Source organism: Eschrichtius robustus, chromosome 16 (assembly GCF_028021215.1).
Source record: "Eschrichtius robustus isolate mEscRob2 chromosome 16, mEscRob2.pri, whole genome shotgun sequence".
NCBI classification, from domain to species: Eukaryota; Metazoa; Chordata; class Mammalia; order Artiodactyla; family Eschrichtiidae; genus Eschrichtius; species Eschrichtius robustus.
In genome coordinates this window covers 83,014,503-83,035,419 of record NC_090839.1, presented here as the reverse complement: position 1 = coordinate 83,035,419, position 20,917 = coordinate 83,014,503, and the positions used below count along the sequence as shown (strand labels likewise).

The window sequence follows — 20,917 nt, the reverse complement described above, 5'->3', positions numbered from 1 at the left end:
GAGTGCAGAGTCTTATCCACTTTGCCACCAGGGAAGTCCCTTTTTTTTTTAACTTTTCTAACCAAGGTGTCCTATTGTAACAAGCCTGGAACTTGCTTCTGTCACTTAACATGACGTAACACAGGGTTGAAATGTGTGGCCATAGCTGTTTGTTTTCAGGGCTCTGTAATATTCCATTGAGTGACTGTACCACAATTGATTTGTCCATTCTCCTGTCCTTGGCCATCTGGGTTCCCTCCATGGTCTTGCTGTTACTAAGAGTGATCTTAGCACGCTTGAGCATGTCTTCTTTGGCACACATACGAAAGATTCTCTTGGGTACACAAGGTCATGGGCCCGGGGAGGGCTTCCACCCCACTGCAGCATGGCCATCCCCTCTCTGAGCCTCAGCTTCTCCGTCTGTAAAACAGATGGAGGACTTCCTTGTGGATCCAGTGGTTAGGACTTGGCATTTTCACTGCCGAGGGCCCAGGTTCAATCCCTGGTCGGGGAACTAAGATCCCACAAGCTGTGCAGCATGGCCAAAAAAACCCCAAAATTCCTGCTGCCCCTAAATACAGATCATGGAAGGGGTTAAGAGATGAACTGAGTTTTTTTTTTGGTTTTTTTTTTGGAAAGCTTTTTTTTTTTTTTTAATTTTTTTCATTTATTTAATTATTTATTTATGGCTGTATTGGGTCTTCGTTTCTGTGCGAGGGCTTTCTCTAGTTGCGGCAAGCGGGGGCCACTCTTCATCGCGGTGCGCGGGCCTCTCACTATCGCGGCCTCTCTTGTTGTGGAGCACAGGCTCCAGACGCGCAGGCTCAGTAATTGTGGCTCACAGGCCTAGTTGCTCCGCGGCATGTGGGATCCTCCCAGACCAGGGCTCGAACCCGTGTCCCCTGCATTGGCAGGCAGATTCCCAACCACTGCGCCACCAGGGAAGCCCTGAACTGAGTTTTATCCTGGCAAAGGTCTGGTGCCAGGAAAGGGAGGTATCATGCAAGTCACAGGGTCCCAGAGAGGGACTTGGCTCCGCTCCCTGCACAAGGCAGCTGTTCTGCCAAGGTGGGGTGCCCGTGGATATCCAGCCTCTGCTCTCTTGAGAGCCAGGCCCGCCCAGGTCTGCTTTCTGCCTGGATCGCCCAGCCCAAGCCTGGCAGAGAAGAGAGGCTGCTTCGAGAGGTTTGAGGAGGAGTAGTTATTGCACTCTTCCCCAGAGATCTGGTCTCTCCCTCTGAGCAGCGTTCCTTGCTGCGGGCTGCCTCTGTGTCATTTTGGATCATGACTGTCAGCTCACAGTCATCAGCCTGAGCTGGGGACCTCAGACCAGGCGCAGAAAGGCCAGGCTGCTCAGGGCTCATGTACTTTGCCCCGGGAGAGGGCTGTGAGGCCACCCCAGGCCTCACCCCGAGCTGACTGGCGTAAAACTGTGTACATAGCATAGCTGTGGTTTAATAAGCTTGGTTGCTTTCTTTCCCCAGGCAAAATTCAGTTAATCCTCAGGCCAACAGACAGCAGATTAGAAACAACAGGATGAGAGCTACAGTAGTGAGATAGACAGTAGTGGGAGAGAGGAGACCAGAAAACTGGAAACAGCAGCAAGAGGCAGGAGAAGTGGCAGCCTGGGGCAGTGGGGGACAGGTCACTGCAGCCAGGGCAAGTTCAATAGCACTTTCTGGACGGCACTGGCGGTCGGGTCATGAGGGTGACCTCCACCTACCCCCAACCATGTGCTTAATAAGAAAGGGGTACTTGATGAGTTTTAGAAAATGGTCTCCCCCACATGAGTAAAGCAAACCCAGGGACTTAAGAGAACAAACTTCCATCGTCTGGAAGAGTTTCGTATGGAAGATTTCATTTCCTGAGACTACACAAGATAACTGAGGTACTGATCTGGTAATAACATCGATGATAACTTGACACTGATGGCAGAAGACCTTAAATTTTTTTATGCACGGTATCATTGGATCCCTCCCAACAGGCCAGGATTCCCATTTGAGGGATGTGGAAACTGAGGCTCACAGAGGTTGAGTGCTTTTCCAAATATCACACAGCATTAGGGTTACAGTCAAGATTGCCTTGCAACCTGCTGGGCCAGTGAACTTCCCTGTCACTGGCCCTGAGGACCCCCTTTCTCCCCACTGTCTACAGGCATTCAAGCAGGTACATTGAGGGCACACCACACTCCACATGGAGCCCTGTGCCATTTCCAAATGGAGAACATTCTGAAATGTTTGCAACCGTTGGTGTCCTTACAGCCAACCTGGGTTCAGAGAAGCTCAGGCAGGACTCCCCCAGAGAAGAAGAGTAATAACTAGACTGTAGACTGTGCCAGGCATGGGCATAACGTCCTCACCTCATCCTCACGGCACCTCCATGTGGTCGTTGCTGCTAATTTTTATTTTTTAAGGTTTTTTTTGTTGTTGTTTTTCGTTTTCTTTTTAATTTTAGGCTGAGTTGGGTCTTCGCTGCTGCGCACGGGCTTTCTCTAGTTGCGGCGAGCGGGGGCTACTCTTCGTTGCACTGAGCGGGCTTCTCACTGCGGCGGCCTCCCCTGTTGCGGAGCATGGGCTCTAGGTGCACGGGCTTCAGTAGTTGTGGAGCGCAGGCTTCAGTAGTTGTGGAGCACAGGCTCAGCAGCTGTGGCGCACCGGCGCAGCTGCTCTGCAGCATGTGGGATCTTCCTGGACCAGGGCTCGAACCCTTGTCCCCTTGGCAGGCGGACTCTCAACCACTGCGCCACCAAGGAAGCCCTGTTGCTACTTGCCAAAGGAGGAAAGCCAGTGGTTGTCTAAGGTCACGAGCTAATAACAGAGCCAAGATTTGAGACCAGACAGTCAGACTTCAGAGCGTGTGGTCTTAACTCCTGGCAACAGGGCTGCACCTCAGAGCCCGGGAAAGACCACTGGGTTTACGGCCGGGGCCCCACGGGGCCCCAGTGATTGTGCCTCACCCCCCTCCCCATGTTCTCATGTTTCCTGATCCTAGTTTGGCCCACAAGCAGACCAGACTCAGAGGTGATGGCTGCCGGGACCGTCCCACCCCAGCCTAGGCTAGGACAGCCGCTGCCCACAGCCACCCTTGGGGAGGTCCCTGGTGACCACAGGCCTGGCCACCCCCTCTCCAGACGGTGGGTGTGTGACGGTGGTGGCAGGAGCCTGGCTCTGTCAGGAAGGAGTCCTGTGACCTGCCCACAGCCTGCCAACAGGCCCACTTAGCTGGAGGTGCAGGCTAGCAGGGCGCATGGCCTTCCTCCTCCACACCAGGGCTCGCCAGGACTCGGCCAGGGGCCAGCTGAGGACGGTGGCCATGATTCACGTCACAGGAGACCAGCTCTGTCCTGGGCACCTCCGAGCCCCCCGACACAAGCGTGTTCAGCCCTCCCCCCTGCGTGGAGCTGGAGGGCTGGGGCTCAAGCAGGAACACAGGCAGGGCCTCTTCCCCTGGGGTTCAGGTTCAGCCTCCCAGCAACTGCGTCACTCCTTTGCCCTCACCACCCGAGGGGTTGCCTCCAGTTTCCTCTGAGTACACAGAGGACCAGCGCCTCTCTCCCCTCCAGCCCCTGCCAGAGGCTGACCTGGCCTATTTCATTCAAAAACTAGTCCTCTAAGAAAAATGGAACTCCCTTCCTCCAAATTAAGTAAAAACAAAGAGGTGGGGGAGAAGCCAGGAGCAGCTGCGGAGAAAAGTGGGCATCCTCTCAGAGGCCCGACGCTGAGCCGGGAGGATCCAGTGGTAACGCGCGTCGTGGGCCTGACAGTCTGCACGTGGGACATGCTTGGTCCACTCAGCAGCTGTGATTATTCTTGGTATTACGGAAAAAGGCCCCTAAACTCCCACCACACTCCAGAAGCATTCAGGACACCTCCCGGTGCCACCAGCGTCCCTCAGGCAACCCAGGTCCCACTTTCCTGACATTTAACTGCTGCCACAGTTTGCTGCCCGTGACCGGCCCGTGTGCTCTTCCTGCTGGCTGCCCTGTGATGTGGTGTCACCTCTCCCTGTCAGCTGCAGCCTGGTTTGGGGGTGCTGTCCCCGGCAGATCAGACAGGACATAGGGGAGGGGAAATTTTCCATGTCCCCTAACATGTGTTGAGCACCCACGGGATGCCTGCAGCCCCAACATGCAGATAAGTCTGCGTCCCACGGGGCCTTGGGTGGCATGGGTGTCACCTCCTCTGGGAAGGCCTCCTTGATTCCTGGCTGGGTTGGGGTTGTCCCCCCCCACCCCATGTTTCCACGAGCCATGCACTGACAGTTATCAAGCCCAGTGGGTCACCGAGTGTTCCTCACCGTCCCCTGCCTCGTCTAGGGCTGTGCTCTGTACTCTGCTAAATGCTCAAGGGCAGCACCGCATCCAGATGGGACGGTGCTCGTGAAATATTTGTCCAAGACGAATACTATATCAAGACAGTGAGCTGAAATGCTGAGAGGTGACATGGCGTGGCCCATGCGTGGCCCTTTGGGGCCTGGCATTGCCTCTCACAAGGCGAGGGCAGTGTGCAGCCCAGCCTGCCCTGTCTTTGTCTCTCTCCACCCACTGGCAGCGGTGCAGCAGGAGCCTGCTGGGGGAGGTGGGGTTGGTGAGTGAGTTCTGCGCGCCCAGAGAGGTGCACAGGTGACAGCCATGTCCAGCAACTACGGGGACCTGAGCTTGTGGGCTTGCTTTGAGGTGCTGTCTTTTAATCCAGAAGGCTTTTTGTCATGTACGGACTGAGTCCGGCCCTGCCCTGAGCTTGAGAGGAGACAGAGGCGTGGAACTATGAGCTGATGGAACGAGAGATTTAGAGGAAACACCTTAAAGATCAACCCTTCTTTCTACAGATGGGAAACTGAGACTTCAGGAAACCCAGAGTGCGTGGTAGAGTGAAAGACGAGGACTTTTGGGTCAGACAGAGTATTCCTGGCACTTAGCGGCTGTGTGACCTTGGGCAGGTTACTTAACCTCTCTGAACCTTTGTGTCCTCGGCTGTGGTGAGCAGTGGCCGTGACCGCGTCCGGGAAAGCTGCCAGCAGAGCATCCAAGTGCTCGTTGGGTGAATCCAGGCTGATCTTTCCCTGGCCTGTGTGGTGCTGCCGTGCCTGTGCAGAATGCCGGCCACCAGAGCAATCCCTGGTGGCAGGGGGTTAGCTAGATAGAGTGTCCTGCACCTCTCTGCAGGCTCTAGGTGGCCCTGGGGCCCAGGGCTCAGTCCTAGTTGCCTGCTGACCTGGAGGAGGGTCAGGTTGATTCTCGCCACATCCGGGGTCCTGAAAACCATCTGGAAGGGCCATGTTGGGGCGTGTGGGAAGATGGAGGGCTCCAGGGGGTGCTGAGTTTGGGGTCTTGGTGTGGCCGAGGGGAGCCATCACGATGGGGACACAGGAGGAGGAGGTTATCTGGGATGCCTGACATTTGCAGTGTCTCGTGGGCATCCAGGTGGCTGGTTGGCCGTGGTTGGAGAGAGATTCAGGAACTCCGAGATACGGCAGATCTAGGTTCCAGAGTCAGGAGCGCGGGCAAGAACAGGGCCAGACCAGGGACAGCGGGTGAAGGAGGAGGAGGCGCCAGGCAGTGCGGGAAGCTCTCTGCCCTGCGGGGCGGCCCTGGGCTGGGAATGGAGGCCCCTCCCTGGCGGTGGTGCAGGGAGAGGGCTGGGCCTCCTGGCCGGGGTGTGAAGGGCAGGCGGGGGCAGCAGACAGTCTGAGTGGCACACAGCCCTTGGCTTCCTAAATGGAACCGAGTTCTGTGAGATTTTCCAGATTAGCACAGGGGTTGTTTTTCTTCACAGACCCATTCTGTCTGCTCTGCCCCTCACCGCCCAGGCCCTGGCTCCCTGCTGGCTGCCAGCTCCTAGTCCCCACCCCTGCCCCAGAGGCCCAGCCCGGTGCTTACTGTGCGAGGGTGCCCGGGTCCTTCCTGGAACTCCAGCTCCCTCCCCAACCCAGGGCACCAGCCCGAAGCCCGGACCTTCTCCATGCCATCCACTCCCGCCCAGCCCGGCCCTGCCTCTGCGGGGCTCCACGGACCCCAGCTGCTCTTCTAGGCCAAGGAGAGGAGTGAGGGGAGCACAGGCGCCAAGCAGAAAGCGCCCGTGGAGGGCTGCCCTGGATGCTAGGCCGGAAGCGTGTACGGCCCCTACACCCCCAAAACACGCCTGTCTCCCTGGTCACAGGCCTGGGGTTCTTGGTCTGCAAGGCAACCAGGGTGAGTTCTGAGAGCCCAGCTCAGTCAGGCCAGCACACACTGCTGGACCCACCCCTGCCCCCTCCCCTGGCACCGGCCCGGGCTTTAGCCGCATCCAGCACGTTGTGACCTTTCTCCCTTCAGTGCCCACGCATGGGCCAGTCCTACACCTGCTGTCTTTTCCCACCCGCACCCCACTCGTCACAGACCCCTACCTGCCTTCCAAGAGACCACTTGAACTTCCTGCTCTCCCAGGGGGCCTCCCCAGGCTTGCACGGACGGGGTAGGCACCCCGATTCATGCCCCACGTCTCCCCGGAGGTGTCCCCCGTCGCACTTCTGGGCGCCACCCCTGCTGGGCTGTGAGTTCCTGGGAGGAGGCCCACGGCCTCCCTCTCCTCGGGGTGCTCCATGCCTGACATGGGGCCTGTACGGGGGAAGGTGTTCAGAGGATGCGGGACGGGTGGATGGATGTACAGACGGACGGCTGAGGCCAGAAACAGGCTGCAGGGGAGTGGGCGGGCCCTGGAGAGTCTGCGCCAGCAGGTGAGGGTCTGGGCCGCCATGGGGGAGAAGGAGCAGGTCCGGTGGCCGAGACCGCGCCGACCCTCACGCCCCCTCGTCTTCCTCTTGTAGATGAAGATGATGCCAACAGACTTGGGGAGAAGGTGATCCTCCGGGAGCAGGTGAAGGAGCTCTTCAACGAGAAATACGGTCAGTGCATGGCGGGGGAGGGCAGGGCCTGGGGGGCAGCCTTCCTTGGAGGCGCCCCTCCCTCTGCAGCCAGCCTGGCCTCCAGTTGCCCCCAGCTGGCCTGTCTGCTCCCTGGGGACATAGTTGCCCTGTCCGAGACTGATGGGAGCTGATCCCTCATTCTCCCCACCCAAGAAAGGGGAAAAAACCCTGATCTGTGGTGCACACAGTGGGGATGGCTGTGGTCAGCATTTCTGTTTCTCTAGGGCTGGGCTGTGTGGCGGAGGCCGTGCCCCACGGCCAAGTGCTTGTTCACACAGACGCTTGTCCGCCCAACACACACTCAGCCCTGAGATTCCAGAGGAAGGCATCTGATCCCACTGTCTAGGGGCTCCGTGTCGGGACGGAACTGGCCGTGGAATGTATGAATGGTGCCAGGTCCTGTGCAGAAGGCATCCAGGTGCCAGGGCAGAACCCAGGATGGTGCAGTTGATAATACGGTTACCACTGATGGAGCATTTTCTAGATTACTGGGTGCCAGGCTGCACTAGGTGCTCTATATACATTTTGTTTGTGATGAATTTAGTAGTATTGGCTCCACTTTGTATTGTAGCAGAGAAAGACAATTTAAAAAAAAAAAGAATTTCAGAGAGTGACAAAGGAAAACAGGAAAATGTAGAAGTGTGATGAGGGTAAGAGGGGGTAGCCATGGCCTGTCTGGATCGGTGAACCAGAAAGCTCCTTGGGGACTTCTCTGGTGGCGCAGTGGTTAAGAATCCGCCTGCCAATGTAGGGGACACGGGTTCAAGCCCTGGTCTGGGAAGATCCCACATGCCGCAGAGCAACTAAGCCTGTGCTCCAAAACTACTGAGCCTGCGCTCCACAACTACTGAGCCTGCGCTCTACAGCCCGCGAGCCACAACTACTGAGCCCGCGTGCCACAACTACTGAAGCCCACGCACCTAGAGCCCATGCTCCGCAACAAGAGAAGCCACTGCAATGAGAAGCCCGTGCACCCCAACGAAGAGTAGCCCCCACTCGCCGCAACTAGAGAAAGCTCACGCACAGCAACGAAGACCCAACGCAGCCAAAAATATAATTAATTAATTAATTAATTAGGGAAAGAAAAAAAAAGAAAGAAAGCTCCTTGGAAGAAGGGACGTTTTAGCCAGAACTTGAATGTCAGGCGGGGACAGACATTAGAAGGAAGCTTGCCAGGCAGAGGGAACAGCTCAGTGACTGGGGAGCAGCGAGAAGGCAGGAGGGCCTGGAGTGGGAAGATGTCCCCATGACGGGGTGGGGAGAGGTGGGCAGGCCAGGACTCCAAGTTGGGGTTTCATTTTGAGAGTAACAGGAAGCACCTCTGCTGGTGGTTTGTGGTGTCTTTTTCACTTTTTATTTTGGAATCAGTTTTCAAACATATACAAAAGCAGAGAGAATGACAAAATGACCCACCATGTAACCCAAACCCAGCTTCTGTGCTTACCAACATTTTGCCAATCTTATTTCATCTATTTCCACAGGCACACTTTGATAGGTTTAGTACTTTAAAACAAATCTAAGACATCCCATCATTTCAGCCACAAATACCTAAGTAAGAACTTTTATGTTTTCTAACACAATAAGAGTGGATTTTTAGCAGGCATCAGGTCCTCATTTGTCAGGTCCAGGCGTGCACACTTAACAAATCATTGCACTGGGCATGTGTGAAAGTACCTGTTTCATTGCCAGTGTTGGATATTGAATTTTTTTTTTTTTTTTTTTTTTGGCCGAGCCTTGAGGCATGCGGGATCTTAGTTCCCTGACCGGGGATCGAACCCATGCCCCCTGCAGTGGTAGCGTGGAGTCTGACCACTGAACTGCCAGGGAATTCGATGGATTTTTTTTTTTTTAATTTTATTGAAGTATAGTTGATTTACAATGTTGTATTATTTCTGCTGTACAGCAAAGTGACTCAGTTATATATATTCTTTTTCATATTCTTTTCCATTCTGGTTTATCACAGGATACTGAATATAGTTCCCTGTGCTATACAGTAGGACCTTGTTGTTTATTCATCCTGTATATACTAGTTTGTATTTGCTAATCCCAAGCTCCCACTCCTTCCCCCCCCCACCCCTTCTGGATTTTTAGTTTTGCTAATTGGATAAAAAAAAGTGAAGTGTGTGTTGACTTATAAACTCTCTGTGGTGCAGTGGCTACTGAGTGGGGCTGTGCTGGGTCCCAGCCGTTCCCCACAGAGCTTGGCTTTGACAGGGGACATCTTCCCTGACTCCCTGTGCCCTCTAGGTGAGGCCCTGGGCCTGAACCGGCCTGTGCTGGTCCCTTACAAACTGATTCGGGACAGCCCAGATGCTGTCGAGGTCACAGGCCTGCCCGATGACATCCCTTTCCGGAACCCCAACACATATGACATACACCGGCTGGAGAAGATCCTGAAGGCCCGGGAGCACGTCCGCATGGTCATCATCAACCAGCTCCAGTGAGTGGCCCCAGCACCTGCGTCAGGGTGGGCAGGGTGGCGGAGGCCATGGGAGAGGGTGCTGCTTGGATCTGGGAGGGGAACCCCCAAAGCAGGCCCAGCCAGGAGTCAGAGAGAGAGAGAGACAGAGAGAAAAGGAGAGAGAGGGACCTTTCACTTGCACAGAATCCAGGAGATGGACTAGCTTAACACTCTCATCTTAAAGATCGGGCAACTGATACCCAGAGTGAGGAAAGGGACAGTGTAAGTTACAGTGGGTCAGCTGGGCTCTAGACCCAGGTATCTTAGTCCATTCGGGCTGCTGTAACAAAATACCACAGACCGGGTAGCTTAAACAAAAGAAGTTTATTTCTCACCATTCTGGAGGCTGGCAAGTCCAAGATCAAGGTGCCAGCAGATTTTGGTGTCTGGTGAGGCTCTTCCTGGTTCACAGATGGCCCTCTTTTTGCTGTGTCCTCACATGGTGGAAGGGACAAGGGAGCAATCTGGGGCCTCTAATAAGGGCACTAATCCTGTCTCGAGGGCTCCACCCTCCTGACCTAATCACCTCCCAAAGACCCCACCAACAAATACCATCACATGGGGGATTAGGTTTCAACATTTGAATTTTGGGGGGACACCAGCATTCAGTCTGTAGCCCTGGATGTCCTGATTACAACCCCTTTCAACTGAAACACAAGGCCTCAGCATTCATGGGTGTTTGTTTATTTTTTTGATTTTAACTAAATTTGATTTTTTTTTTTTACTATTCCCCTCATGTTTACCCATTTTACTGTATTTAGAAAATAACAGTAATTCAGTACCCCCACCCCCCAGAGACAACCACTGTCTGTATTTTACTATATATCCTTATAGTGTTTTTTAAAAAATGCAGTAGTTTATTTGACTATTTTCGGATTTAGAAACAATACACACGGCAAACTTGGGAAAATACAAAAAGGTAGAAAAACGAGGAAGATAACCCATAACACTCCAATTCAGAGTTAACACTGGTGGTGCTTTTTTTTTTTTTTTTAAATATTTATTTATTTATTTATTTATCTGGCTGCGCCGGGTCTTTGTTGCAGCATGCAGGATCTTTAGTTGCAGCATGTGGGATCTAGTTCCCTGACCAGGGATCGAACCCGGGGCCCCCTGCATTAGGAGCACAGAGTCTTAACCGCTGGACCACCAGGGAAGTCCCTGGTGGTGCATTTCTTTCTTAGTTTTTCCTCTACTCATATTTTCTTTTCAATTTTACAATCCATGTTTTAAAATTAAAATAGTATTTGCATGTGTCAAAAAAATCAAGTTATTCAGAGGGGTCTCAAATGAAAAGTAGAGGTTTCCCTTCCTTCCCAACTACAGTCCACCCCCTGAAGTAACTTCTGGAAAATAGGAGAAAATGCCCACCCCACACCCTGTAGGCATACTTGCCACAGAGAACCACCAAAGACATTCTGGGATTTTCCTTCAATGTTTCCACTTTTCTTTTAATGCCTGTTAGATATATATTTTGAAAAATGAAACTGAGATCAAACAGTATTTATCTGTAGACAGTAAGTAAAACTTGCTGTTTCCTCTCTGACTATCTTGCATGTATTTGACCATTATCCATTTCCATGATAACTCCCTTTAATGACTGTTTAGATAGACCATAATGTCCTCTACTGATGGACATTTAGGTTACGTCTAATTTGTGGGGGGTGGTTCATGTAATAACACTGCAAGTAAAATAATCAATAAAATAAAAAGTAAAAGATATATTAAAATATACTACTGTCTCAAATATCCATTTACATAAATCTAGGCACACACTTTTGATCACTTGGTCAGACGACACCCTCGCTCTCTAGAGGAAACCAGGTCCCGAGACTGGCGATCATGCACCTGCTCTGGGCGGGGATGCTGACCGTTTTCATTCAGGTCTTACCTGGCTAATGTTCCAGCAGTGGCGGCATCTCATCTCATGTCATCTCACGAGAGATGTCGCCCAGACTCAGGGAGCAGGTGAGAAGGAGGAGGGGAAACCTCATTTTCTAACTGCCACCTCATCTTTCTCTTTTTCAGACCTTTTGCAGAAATCTGCAATGATGCCAAGGTGCCAGGTAAGTCAGAGGCTAAAGAGGCCATCCTTGGGAAATCCCTGGCAGTCCAGTGGTTAGGACTCTGAGCTTCCACTGCAGGGGGCACAGGTTCAATCCCTGGTCAGGGAACTAAGATCCCACAAGCCACGCGGTGTGGCTGGAAAAAAAAAAAAAAAGGCCACCCTTCTGCCTCTCAGGGACCAGAGTCTATGAACAGATCTGGGCCAAGTGGCATGCAATAGAGGGAAGTGTAGTCCCCCTGCCCAGTACCTCCCCAGGGAGCCTGAGATCTCCTTCTGCAGCACCAGTATCCCCAGGTGCTGGAAGGCCAGGAAGCCTGCAGGCGCCTTTCAGAGAGGCCCTGCCACAGAGGGCCAGATCAGCTAGAGAGGGTGTCAGATCTGCTAGAGAGGATGAGGGACAGGCTGGAACCAGCAAGAGGGGACATCAGGTAGGATGGGGAAAGTCACCTGGGGAGGGGGGGAGGGGTGACGTGGGGTCAGCAGGGGTGAGGTAGGCGGGCGCTGCCTGAGACTGGCTGGGCCCCCTAGATTCTGCCTGCATTTGCAGGGCAGCACCTGCACCAGACCCTGGTCTTCTGGAACCTTTCAGGGCACAAGAACCTGGGAAACTCTGGGATTCTGATTAAGCAGGTGTGCCATAGAGCTCGAGAGGATGGAGCCCTGGGGATTGGGAGGTGCACCTCTGGTTAAGAAACACCCATCTAGTCCCACCTCTCATGGTACCTCTGGGAAACTGAGGCCCAGGGAGGGGAAGGGACTTGCCAAGGCCACGTAGTGAGTTGGTGGCCGCCTAGAACCTGGTGTCCGGACCATCCCTCTGAACCACAGGCCACCGTGGACTGCAGGCCCCAGCGTGGCTGTTTAATGGGGACAGTGACGGAATTCAGCGAGGTGGCCCCACCCCAGCCTGAGACCCAAGATGGTCCAACTCCAGATGGTCCCAGTTCCCCTGGGACACCACAGCCCGGGGTGGCACAGGCAGCCAGCAGCCACCTCCTTCTAGCATGTGCTGATGCCACGGGCATGGCACTAGGCACTCATGGTAGGGAGGTGACTAGGTTTGGGGGCTGCTCCCAAGTCAAAGGCAGACACGCAGAAGGCTCCATGGAGGCCTCAGGGAGGAGAGTTTGGGACAAATGATCAGAGACTGGATGCTGTCACTTACATCCACCCCCCCCCCCACCATGGCCATCTTTAGGGTCTTACAGTGACCCTAGGGTGGCCACAGCCCGGGGCCAGCACCTCTGACTTGTTTGCATGTGGAGCCTCCTACAAAAATCCTTCCTCCCTGGCTCACAACCTGGGCTCCTCCTGCCTCCAGAGTCTCCTATTTCCCGGGGTCTTTATACCACATCCCAGACGCCAGGCTCTGGTTTTGCTTCAGCAGCTGAACAAACAATTGCCCCCTGGGCCCAGCCTGCCCTCATGCTGTGTCATTAAGACCCTTCTGGTGGGCTGTATCAGTAACCTGTCCATCCACTCAGTCAAGCCCAATCCCCACCTATGCATCACACAGCTGCAAATCGTTTTTTTTTTTGGCCTCGAGAATGCGGGATCTTAGTTCCCCGACCAGGGATGGAACCCCGTCCCCTGCGGTGGAAGTGCAGAGTCCTAACCACTGGACCACCAGGGAATTCCCCAATATACAGCTGCAAATCTTTTTGATAAGTCTTACATATTCACATGAATTGAATTCAGCAGCAACACAACCCCTGCTAGTCCTGCTCTGTGCTGGGCTTGGTACTAGGCTCTTTCATACACATAATCTCCTTTGAGTCTCATATCACAGTTGTCCCCTCTTGGCTCAGAGAGGTTAATCAATTTGCCAGGGTCACACAGCTAGTAAGTGGCAGCAGTGGAGTTCGAACTTAGGACTTCTGGCTCTAAACCAGGGTTTCTTTCCGTTGGGACACTGCCTGTCTACTAGTACCTGTGACCTGTTATCATTCACAGCAAATCAGATCTGGGTCATCACACATCAGCGGTAACAGTAGCAACAATACTGATACCAATTCTCAGTTTCTGACTGTTTACTGGGGACCAGGCACATTAGCTCATGTGACTCTCCCAGCAAGCCTGCAGGATCTTACATTTTACTTGTGACAAAATGAAGGCCCGTTGGCCACTAAGTGACTCCCCCTAAGACTTAAGTCTGTGTGACTCTGAGTCTGGGGGTTCTGGGGAGGCCGGGAGCCCGCAGGCTACATGGTCTGGGGAGGGTATAAGGAAACCCTGGGCCTGAGCTGAGCCTGCTGGGGAGACCTGCCTGGGGGAGGAGGCTCTATTGTTAGCAAAGCAGACAGGTGAGCGGGAGCAGGAGGGTGGGCGAAGTGGGGCGTGGGGCTGCTTAGGGAAGGAGGCTGGAGAGACGGGCCTCAGCCGCTGGTGGGTCGGGAGCCTTGAGTGCTGAGAAGGGGACTTCAAACCTGAGAGCAAGGCCTTCTCCAGGGGGGGTCAGGAGGCCAAGACACAGTGGCCCTGGCACCCGGCGTCAGCAACCCTTTCTCCCACCAGCCAAAGACAGCAGCCTCCCCAAGCGCAAGAGAAAGCGGGTCTCCGAAGGGAATTCCATCTCCTCTTCCTCCTCCTCTAACCCGGAGTCAGTGGCATCCACCAACCAGATCTCACTCGTGGTAAAGTTGCACAGACCTGGACCTGACTGCTCTTCTCTCTGGCTTTCAGCCGGCACTTGGGCAGGCTCGTCTACTCTGGAGCGTGGGTCTGGGGCGCGGGGAGATGCTGGGCGCTGAGTAGAGTCTGCAGACACATCTGCCTGCCCTACACATGAGATGGTCCAACCCCCTCTCTTCAGGTGCCCACAGGCGCCCGGGGAAGGAGTTCATACCCCCACTGTGCAGATGGGCAAGCTGAGGCTGAGGAGAGGGAAGGGACCTGACCGCCCACTCGGCAGGACCTCAAGCAGACTCCTGGGTTCCCGGGGCAATCAGATGCTAGACTAATCTCTGTACTCACATCACATGCTCTGAGCCACAGCCCTGTGAGGTGTTCCCTGCAGTATGTAGACAAGGAAAACCAGGGTCAGAGGCCGAATGACTCTGTGGCCTCATGGCTGGTCAGTGGTGGATGGAGACCCCACCTCCAAAGCTCCACCTGTTCTGTCATGTGGCTGGATTTTTCTCTCCCACCCACGAGGAAAACCTCATTAAGAGCACACACTTGAGGGTTCTTTCTGATTTCAAAATACTAGCTTTGAAATCCCAAGTCCAAATGGGGAGAACATTGGAAGACAGTTGAAAATGACTTAAGGATTTGTTTATCCTTGGACCCCTTCCTGCTAAACCCCGAAGCTCAGGCTTTGCCTCTGTTCCTGCCAGGGTGCTCACAGAGGGTCCCTAGCCCCTCCCACCACTCAGAGAGACAGGACAGCTGCTTTGGAGCCTGAGGCCTGGAGGGGGCTGAGTTGATGGGGGTGACCAGCAGTTCTGAGCCAATCCCCAATTCCCTCCCCACATGTCTGCTCACATGGTTAGCCCCCGGGACACAGATGGGAATAGGTCAGAAGGCTCCAGCCCAGGCCCCATGCCACTGGTGAACTGCGTGACCTTAGATAGGTCACGTCCCCTCTCTGGGCATTCCATGGCCTCAAAATAAATAGCATCTGAGGAAGCCCTTCAGAAAGCAGCGCTGAGTGTTCTGGTGTGCTCTCCGTGTCACCTGGAGTCCTAACCCGGGCTCTCTGTCCCCCTCTTTCTAGCAATGGCCAATGTACATGGTGGACTATGCCGGCCTGAATGTGCAGCTCCCGGGACCTCTGAATTACTAGACCTCAGTGCTGAATCAGGACCTCACTCAGAAAGACTAAAGGAAATGTAATTTATGTACAAAGTGTATATTCGGATATGTATCGATGCCTTTTAGTTTTTCCAATGATTTTTACACTATATTCCTGCCGGCAAGGCCTTTTTAAATAAGTAAAAAAAAAAAAAAAAAGCATTGCCTTTGTTCCTAACTGTTGCGTGTTCTCTCTTGGAATTTGTGGCTGCAGCTGTCACTGGAACGAGGTCAGGAAACCCAGCTCAGGTGGCCTGCTCAGGCCCTCCATCCTTGCCAAAACAGAGGCGGTGGCCCTGACCATGGGGCCCTGGGTACAGACTTCACTCATTTGGCTGCTGCTGGGGTCACATGACCTCAGGATGCGGCAACACGGAAGGCAAAGTGCTAGGCTGACCCCCCTGGCCTCAGGGATCATTCAGTGTGGTAAGGGGCCGTCTTGTCCTTGCCCCAGTAACTCAGGTGAAGTCAGAAAAGTCAAGTATGGGGACTTCCCTGGTGGCACAGCGATTAAGATTCCGAGCTCCCAATTCAGGGGGCCTGGGTTCGATCCCTGGTCCAGGAACTAGGTCCTACATGCCGCAACTAAGGAGCCCAAGTGCTGCAACAAAGGAGCCAGCGAGCTGCAACTAAGGAGCCTGCCTGCTGCAACTAAGACCTGATGCAACCAAATAAATAAATATATATATATATATATATTTTTTTTTTTAAAGTTAAGTATGATAAGCAAGTATGGAATCTCCATAGCTGGAGGGAAGGCATCTTGGCGAAGGGGCTTTGGGTTGGGCCTGGAGGGCTGGGGTGGGGTTTTTTTGTGTGTGTTTTTTTTTAACATCTTTATTGGAGTATAATTGCTTTGCAATGGTGTGTTAGTTTCTGCTGTACAACAAAGTGAACAGCTATACATATACATATATCCCCATATCTCCCCTCTCTTGCGTCTCCCTCCCACCCTCCCTATCCCACCCCTCTAGGTGGACACAAAGCACCGAGCTGATCTCCCTGTGCTATGCGGCTGCTTCCCACTAGCTATTTACATTTGGTAGCATATATCTGTCCATGCCACTCTCTCACTTCATCCCAGCTTACCTTCCCCCTCCCCATGTCCTCAAGTCCATTCTCTCTGTGTCTTTATTCCTGTCCTGCCCCTAGGTTCTTCAGAACCATTTTTTTTTTTTTTTTTTTTTAGATTCCATATATATGTGTTTGCATACGGTATTTGTTTTCCTCTTAAAAATACGGAACACTTCACGAATTTGCGTGTCATCCTTGCGCAGGGGCCATGCTAATCTCTGTATCGTTCCAATTTTAGTGTATGTGCTGCCGAAGACAGCACCTGGGGTGGGTTTGTGATAGAGTTCTGGGTACTGAAGCAGAGTGATGGGCCACAGCTGCTTCTCAGAAAGACCACTTTGGTGGCAGGTGGAAAGGTGAAGGAAAGGATGAGACCGGAGGCAGAAAGACAAGTCAAAAGGGCCTGGCGGTAGTCCAGGCCTGGCACCCAGTGGCCGCTCATTCAGTCCTGGTGGGGAAGGCAGGGCGCCCTTACCTAGCGCAGAATCAGGAAATGGTCCTAGAAGCACATTAGGAGTTGGTGGGACAAAGCGGGGAGGGCTGGCGCAGGACAGTGGGACAAAGCGGGGGAGAGCCGCACGTGCCAAGGCAGGGAGGCCCGGACTGAGAACCTGGAAGTTCCAGGAACCAGGAGTCGCTGGAGCAGAGGACTCCAGGAGAGTGGCTGGAAGTGTGACGGATAGGCGGATGGGTGGGTGGGTGTGTTCCCAGCAGGCTGTTCCCTGCACATGGTGCTGTGATCGAGAGGTGGACGGGGGCAGAAATGCAGCCTGGGTTCTGCTGGCCCAGCCTTGCACGTTGCATCCTGTTCTCCCCGGCCCTGGTGGAAGACCTTGTGGGCCGGGCAAAGGTGATGGGGGATGGTGGTGAGAGCCACAGCACGGAGTACCAGGGGAGAACCAAGACCAGATCTGCATTTTGGAAGGGTCCACTTCCGGCAGAGAGGAAACTTCAGAGGAGAGAGAAGCTGGAGGCCACGTGGGAGGCTCTTGTAGTTGTTCCAGCGAGAGCTGGCAGGGGTTTTGAGCCAGGTGGAGAATAACAGGGAGGTCAGCCAACAGGACTTGGAGGTCAACTGGATGCAAGCGCTGGGGCGTGGAGGAGTCAGGGTGACCACGGGGTCCAGCCAAGGTCCAGCAGGAGGCCTACGGCTTGGAGGAACTGAGTCCTGAATCAGCTAAGTACACGATCCAAACAGTTCAGGAGCTTCTGCCAGCCCTCTGGGTTAGGCCGGTGCCCAGAGCTGGGAGGGAAGGCCCTGTCCCAGCCTTGCAGACTCTGCTTCGTCCTAGAAAGATGCAAGAAGCCAGAACCACGAGCTTGGCATGCCCCACCCAAACTTGTCCTCTCTCTGCCACATGCCAGTGGCCCCAGGACCTGCCAGGGCTCTCCACTCCATCCTCAGGCCCCTGGCCCTGGGCCCAGCTGGCCTTGTAATCTCCAGGATCTGGGGAGAGGCGACCCCCTATACTGACCACACCCTCAAGGCATAAACTGCCTAGGAGATCAAGGACATCGTTGCAGCTGCCACCTTGCCTTCAGCCCCCTTCTCTTGGCACCCAGCCTTACCCCATCTCATCCTGTCTCTCCCTGGATTAAAAAACCCCACTGCTTTCCCTCCCCCGCAGCACTGAGTGCCAACTTCTTGGCCCTCCCGGTCTGTCCCCCTCCTCTGCCTCTCATCCCACCGATCTGTCCCCTTTCTTCTCCACGTCAGCCACAGAGCAGTGAGCGGCTGCAGCCTTGGCACCGGCCTCACCGCGGCCCGGCCGGCCTGGGACTTGGGTCCACCTGGCGCCCCCGCAACCCAGCTGGCGCCTCCCGGTTGTCTAGACCGGCCAGGGCCGCCCCGCCCCCGGGCTCAGATCTGCGGCCAGAGCCGGAAGTGGCTCCGGCCCCGGGCGGGCGGGGCTCCGCGTGCCCGAGACGGTGCCCGCCGCCGGCTGCGCGGAGAGGCGGGGAGCCCCGGGGAAGGGCGCTGGAACCCCGAAACACCAGCGCTGCGGACTGCAGAGTCTCTGCATCTGTCATCTTTCGGACGTGTGAAAATAGGTAGGTTGGTGCAGCAAACCTTCGCGCCTTGTTGCCGGACTTCATTTCATAAAAGCGTAAGGGGGACACCCCCCCCCCCAAGTCAAAGCTTTTGAACCAAGAGGTGACCTGTGTCCGTTTCCCCTCCTGTCCCGGGAGCTCTGGGCTTTGGGAGGTGTGTCCGGGCTGAGTACGGAGGATGATGTGCTTGGGGGCCGCTGGCCACCTCCCCTCCACCCCCCACCCCGCCTGCTCGCTTTGCCCACAGTGTGCCCAGCCAGCACCCCCTGATACGCTGGGGGATGCCTTACCAAGTATGTCCTCCCAAGCAGCCCCTGCTTTCTGCAAGAGAGCCAGATGCTGTTTATGCAACCTCTCCAGAATCTCAGTGTACTGTACTTTTTAAAGTGATTTGATTCAAAGCACTCATTCTTTAATTAAACTTCATTTAGCTGCCATCTGTCTGGGTTCAAAATTGGCTTCGTGTTTTGCAACTCTAAATGAGAATTGTTATTGGATTTGTAAACACATGCACCAAAAAAAAAAAAAAAAAAAATCACAAAACACTTTCAAAAGTAATAAATGAGGAATGTGCAGAAGGAATGTTAGGAGCTGCATCTTAGGCGTTCTAATTGCTGGGGAATGTATTCTGGTGGGTACATAATCATTTTATATACAAATCTTTGTATAGAAATCTGGTATCAATGAAAAGATCAAGATTATAGAAAATGCCGGAATTATATCTGACTGAAAACAGTAATAAAGCAATAATCAGAGCAGGGACAAAGCGAGGGTGAGGCCGGAGGGGGGCGGGGAGCAGCTCTCATGCACCTGCTCCCCTGCAGGGAGCCTCCCTCACCTGCCCAGCTGCTTCCCTTCTGCTAAAAAAGGAGGAGGGTGAGCCTGAGCTCTACTGGCAGGGGCTTCACAACAACCCTTCTAGATACCTGTTTAAGTAAGGAGTCAAAGCTTTATTAAGGCTCAGCTGCTGACCTCCAATGTGTAGGGTCTGCTCCCTCCCACCTGGGCCAGGCAGAGAAGGAGAAAGAAAAGATGGAGAGGGATGGTAACACCTCTTTGAGGCCTCGTGTAGTGGCTCTTCGGGGAAAATGGTATTAAGGATTTTTCGGTGGGGAAACTGAGGCACGAAGACAGTGGAGGAGCAGAGCTGGAGGCTGGTGGTCACAGGATGGGCAGCTCTTGGTGTCAGAGTTTCTGGGTGATCGAGTTTGGAGGATGCAGGAGTGGGAAGGGGGTAGAAGTTGACGTGTGTGGATTGAAGCAGGACCCCAACATCCCCAAGACTCTCTTTGAGTGATCTGGCCTCTGCCCCGTGCTCCCCTGATCTCATCTCCCAGGCCGTGTCTCCCCAGCACTGCCCTTCTGTCACATGGGGTTGGGGGTCCTTCTTTCATTTCCTCAAAGCGGCCTCTCCTCCTTCCCAACTCACGTGGCAGCGCCTTCCTGTTTTACCTTTCACCGAAATGTCCCCTCCACAGAGGCCTCTCCAGACCACCCAGTCTAAAGCAGAAATACCCTCCACCTCATAATTTTTAAATTTCACCTCCTTTAAAAAAAAACCATGTTATTACTGCACTCATCTCCACAGGGGGCAGAAAGTGAGCCTTCCCTTAACTCTATTTTTTTTTTTTTTTTTTTTTTTTGGCTGCACCGCTCAGCTTGCAGGATCTTAGTTCCCCGACCAGGGATTGAACCCGAGCCCTCAGCAGTGAAAGCGCCGAGTCCTAAAACCACTGGACCTCCAGGGAACTCCCTTCCTTTAACTCTAGATCCTCCTTCCTAGTGATTCCAGTAACCTTGCCCCCACCCCCATCACCCTCCCATCTATGGGGAACCGGGACAGGTGCCTCAGCCTGTTTTCCACCATTAAAGCCTGCTTGCTTGATTTCTGGTCAAGCGTTTAGACTCCAGAAGCCCGATGTTTCAACATCAATGTCCCTGAAACAGTCCACCTAAGATGTAGGAAATGGGAGCCAGGATAAACACTAGGTGCTACAAGAGGTACGAGAAACACTCCACGTGGCTTACACTTTTGCAGATAATAGTAAAATAACCACTATATACTAACTGTCTACAATGTCAGAGCCATTAGGTAAGACCTTTTGTGTGCACTGTTAATCCTCACAGCCCTGCAAGGTAAATATTCTTTCTTCCTCTTATAGATGAAGAATTTGAGGTTCAAAAAAGATCAAGGGTTATTATCCAGTGTTACACAACTAGGAAAAATTGAGCACCAAGCCAGGATTCAAAGCTAGGGCTGCCTGACTCAGAGGATTCAGGCCACCAAGCACTGCCCCAGGGTAGATCCTGCATGCAGCTGCCCCTCCCCGCTCTGGGTACATGGCAAGGGGTGGGAAAGCAGTGGGCAACCTCCAACTGGGAGGAGTTCTCTTCTCGTTTCCTCCTTGTTTGAAGAAGAACAGAGGTACATTTAAAAAGAGGGGGGCTTCCCTGGTGGCACAGTGGTTAAGAATCCGCCTGCCAATGCAGGGCACACGGGTTCGTGCCCTGGTCTGGGAAGATCCCACATGCCGCGGAGCAACTAGGCCACTGCGCCACAACTACTGAGCCTGCGCTCTAGAGCCTGG

The 20,917-nt window shown here is 53.8% G+C and overlaps 1 protein-coding gene and 2 non-coding genes across 3 annotated transcripts in view; 1 reads left to right on the top strand and 2 right to left on the bottom strand.

Moving 5' to 3' along the window:
- Positions 1-15,326, top strand: part of GTF2IRD1 (GTF2I repeat domain containing 1) — a 113,324-nt gene extending 97,998 nt beyond the window's left edge. The window contains 5 exon segments of the mRNA XM_068524256.1: positions 6,784-6,861; positions 9,130-9,322; positions 11,372-11,409; positions 13,926-14,044; positions 15,127-15,326. Coding sequence (XP_068380357.1) covers positions 6,784-6,861; positions 9,130-9,322; positions 11,372-11,409; positions 13,926-14,044; positions 15,127-15,195 — 497 coding nt within the window. The 3' untranslated portion in view covers positions 15,196-15,326.
- TRNAR-CCU (transfer RNA arginine (anticodon CCU)) lies at positions 10,426-10,499 on the bottom strand. Its single transcript has one exon. It is a non-coding gene; the product is annotated as a tRNA-Arg (tRNA).
- A 1,109-nt stretch (positions 15,327-16,435) lies between the features above and the next one.
- Positions 16,436-16,539, bottom strand: LOC137750820 (U6 spliceosomal RNA). The gene has a single exon (XR_011070603.1). It is a non-coding gene; the product is annotated as a U6 spliceosomal RNA (small nuclear RNA).
- Between the last annotated feature and the right edge of the window lie 4,378 nt (positions 16,540-20,917).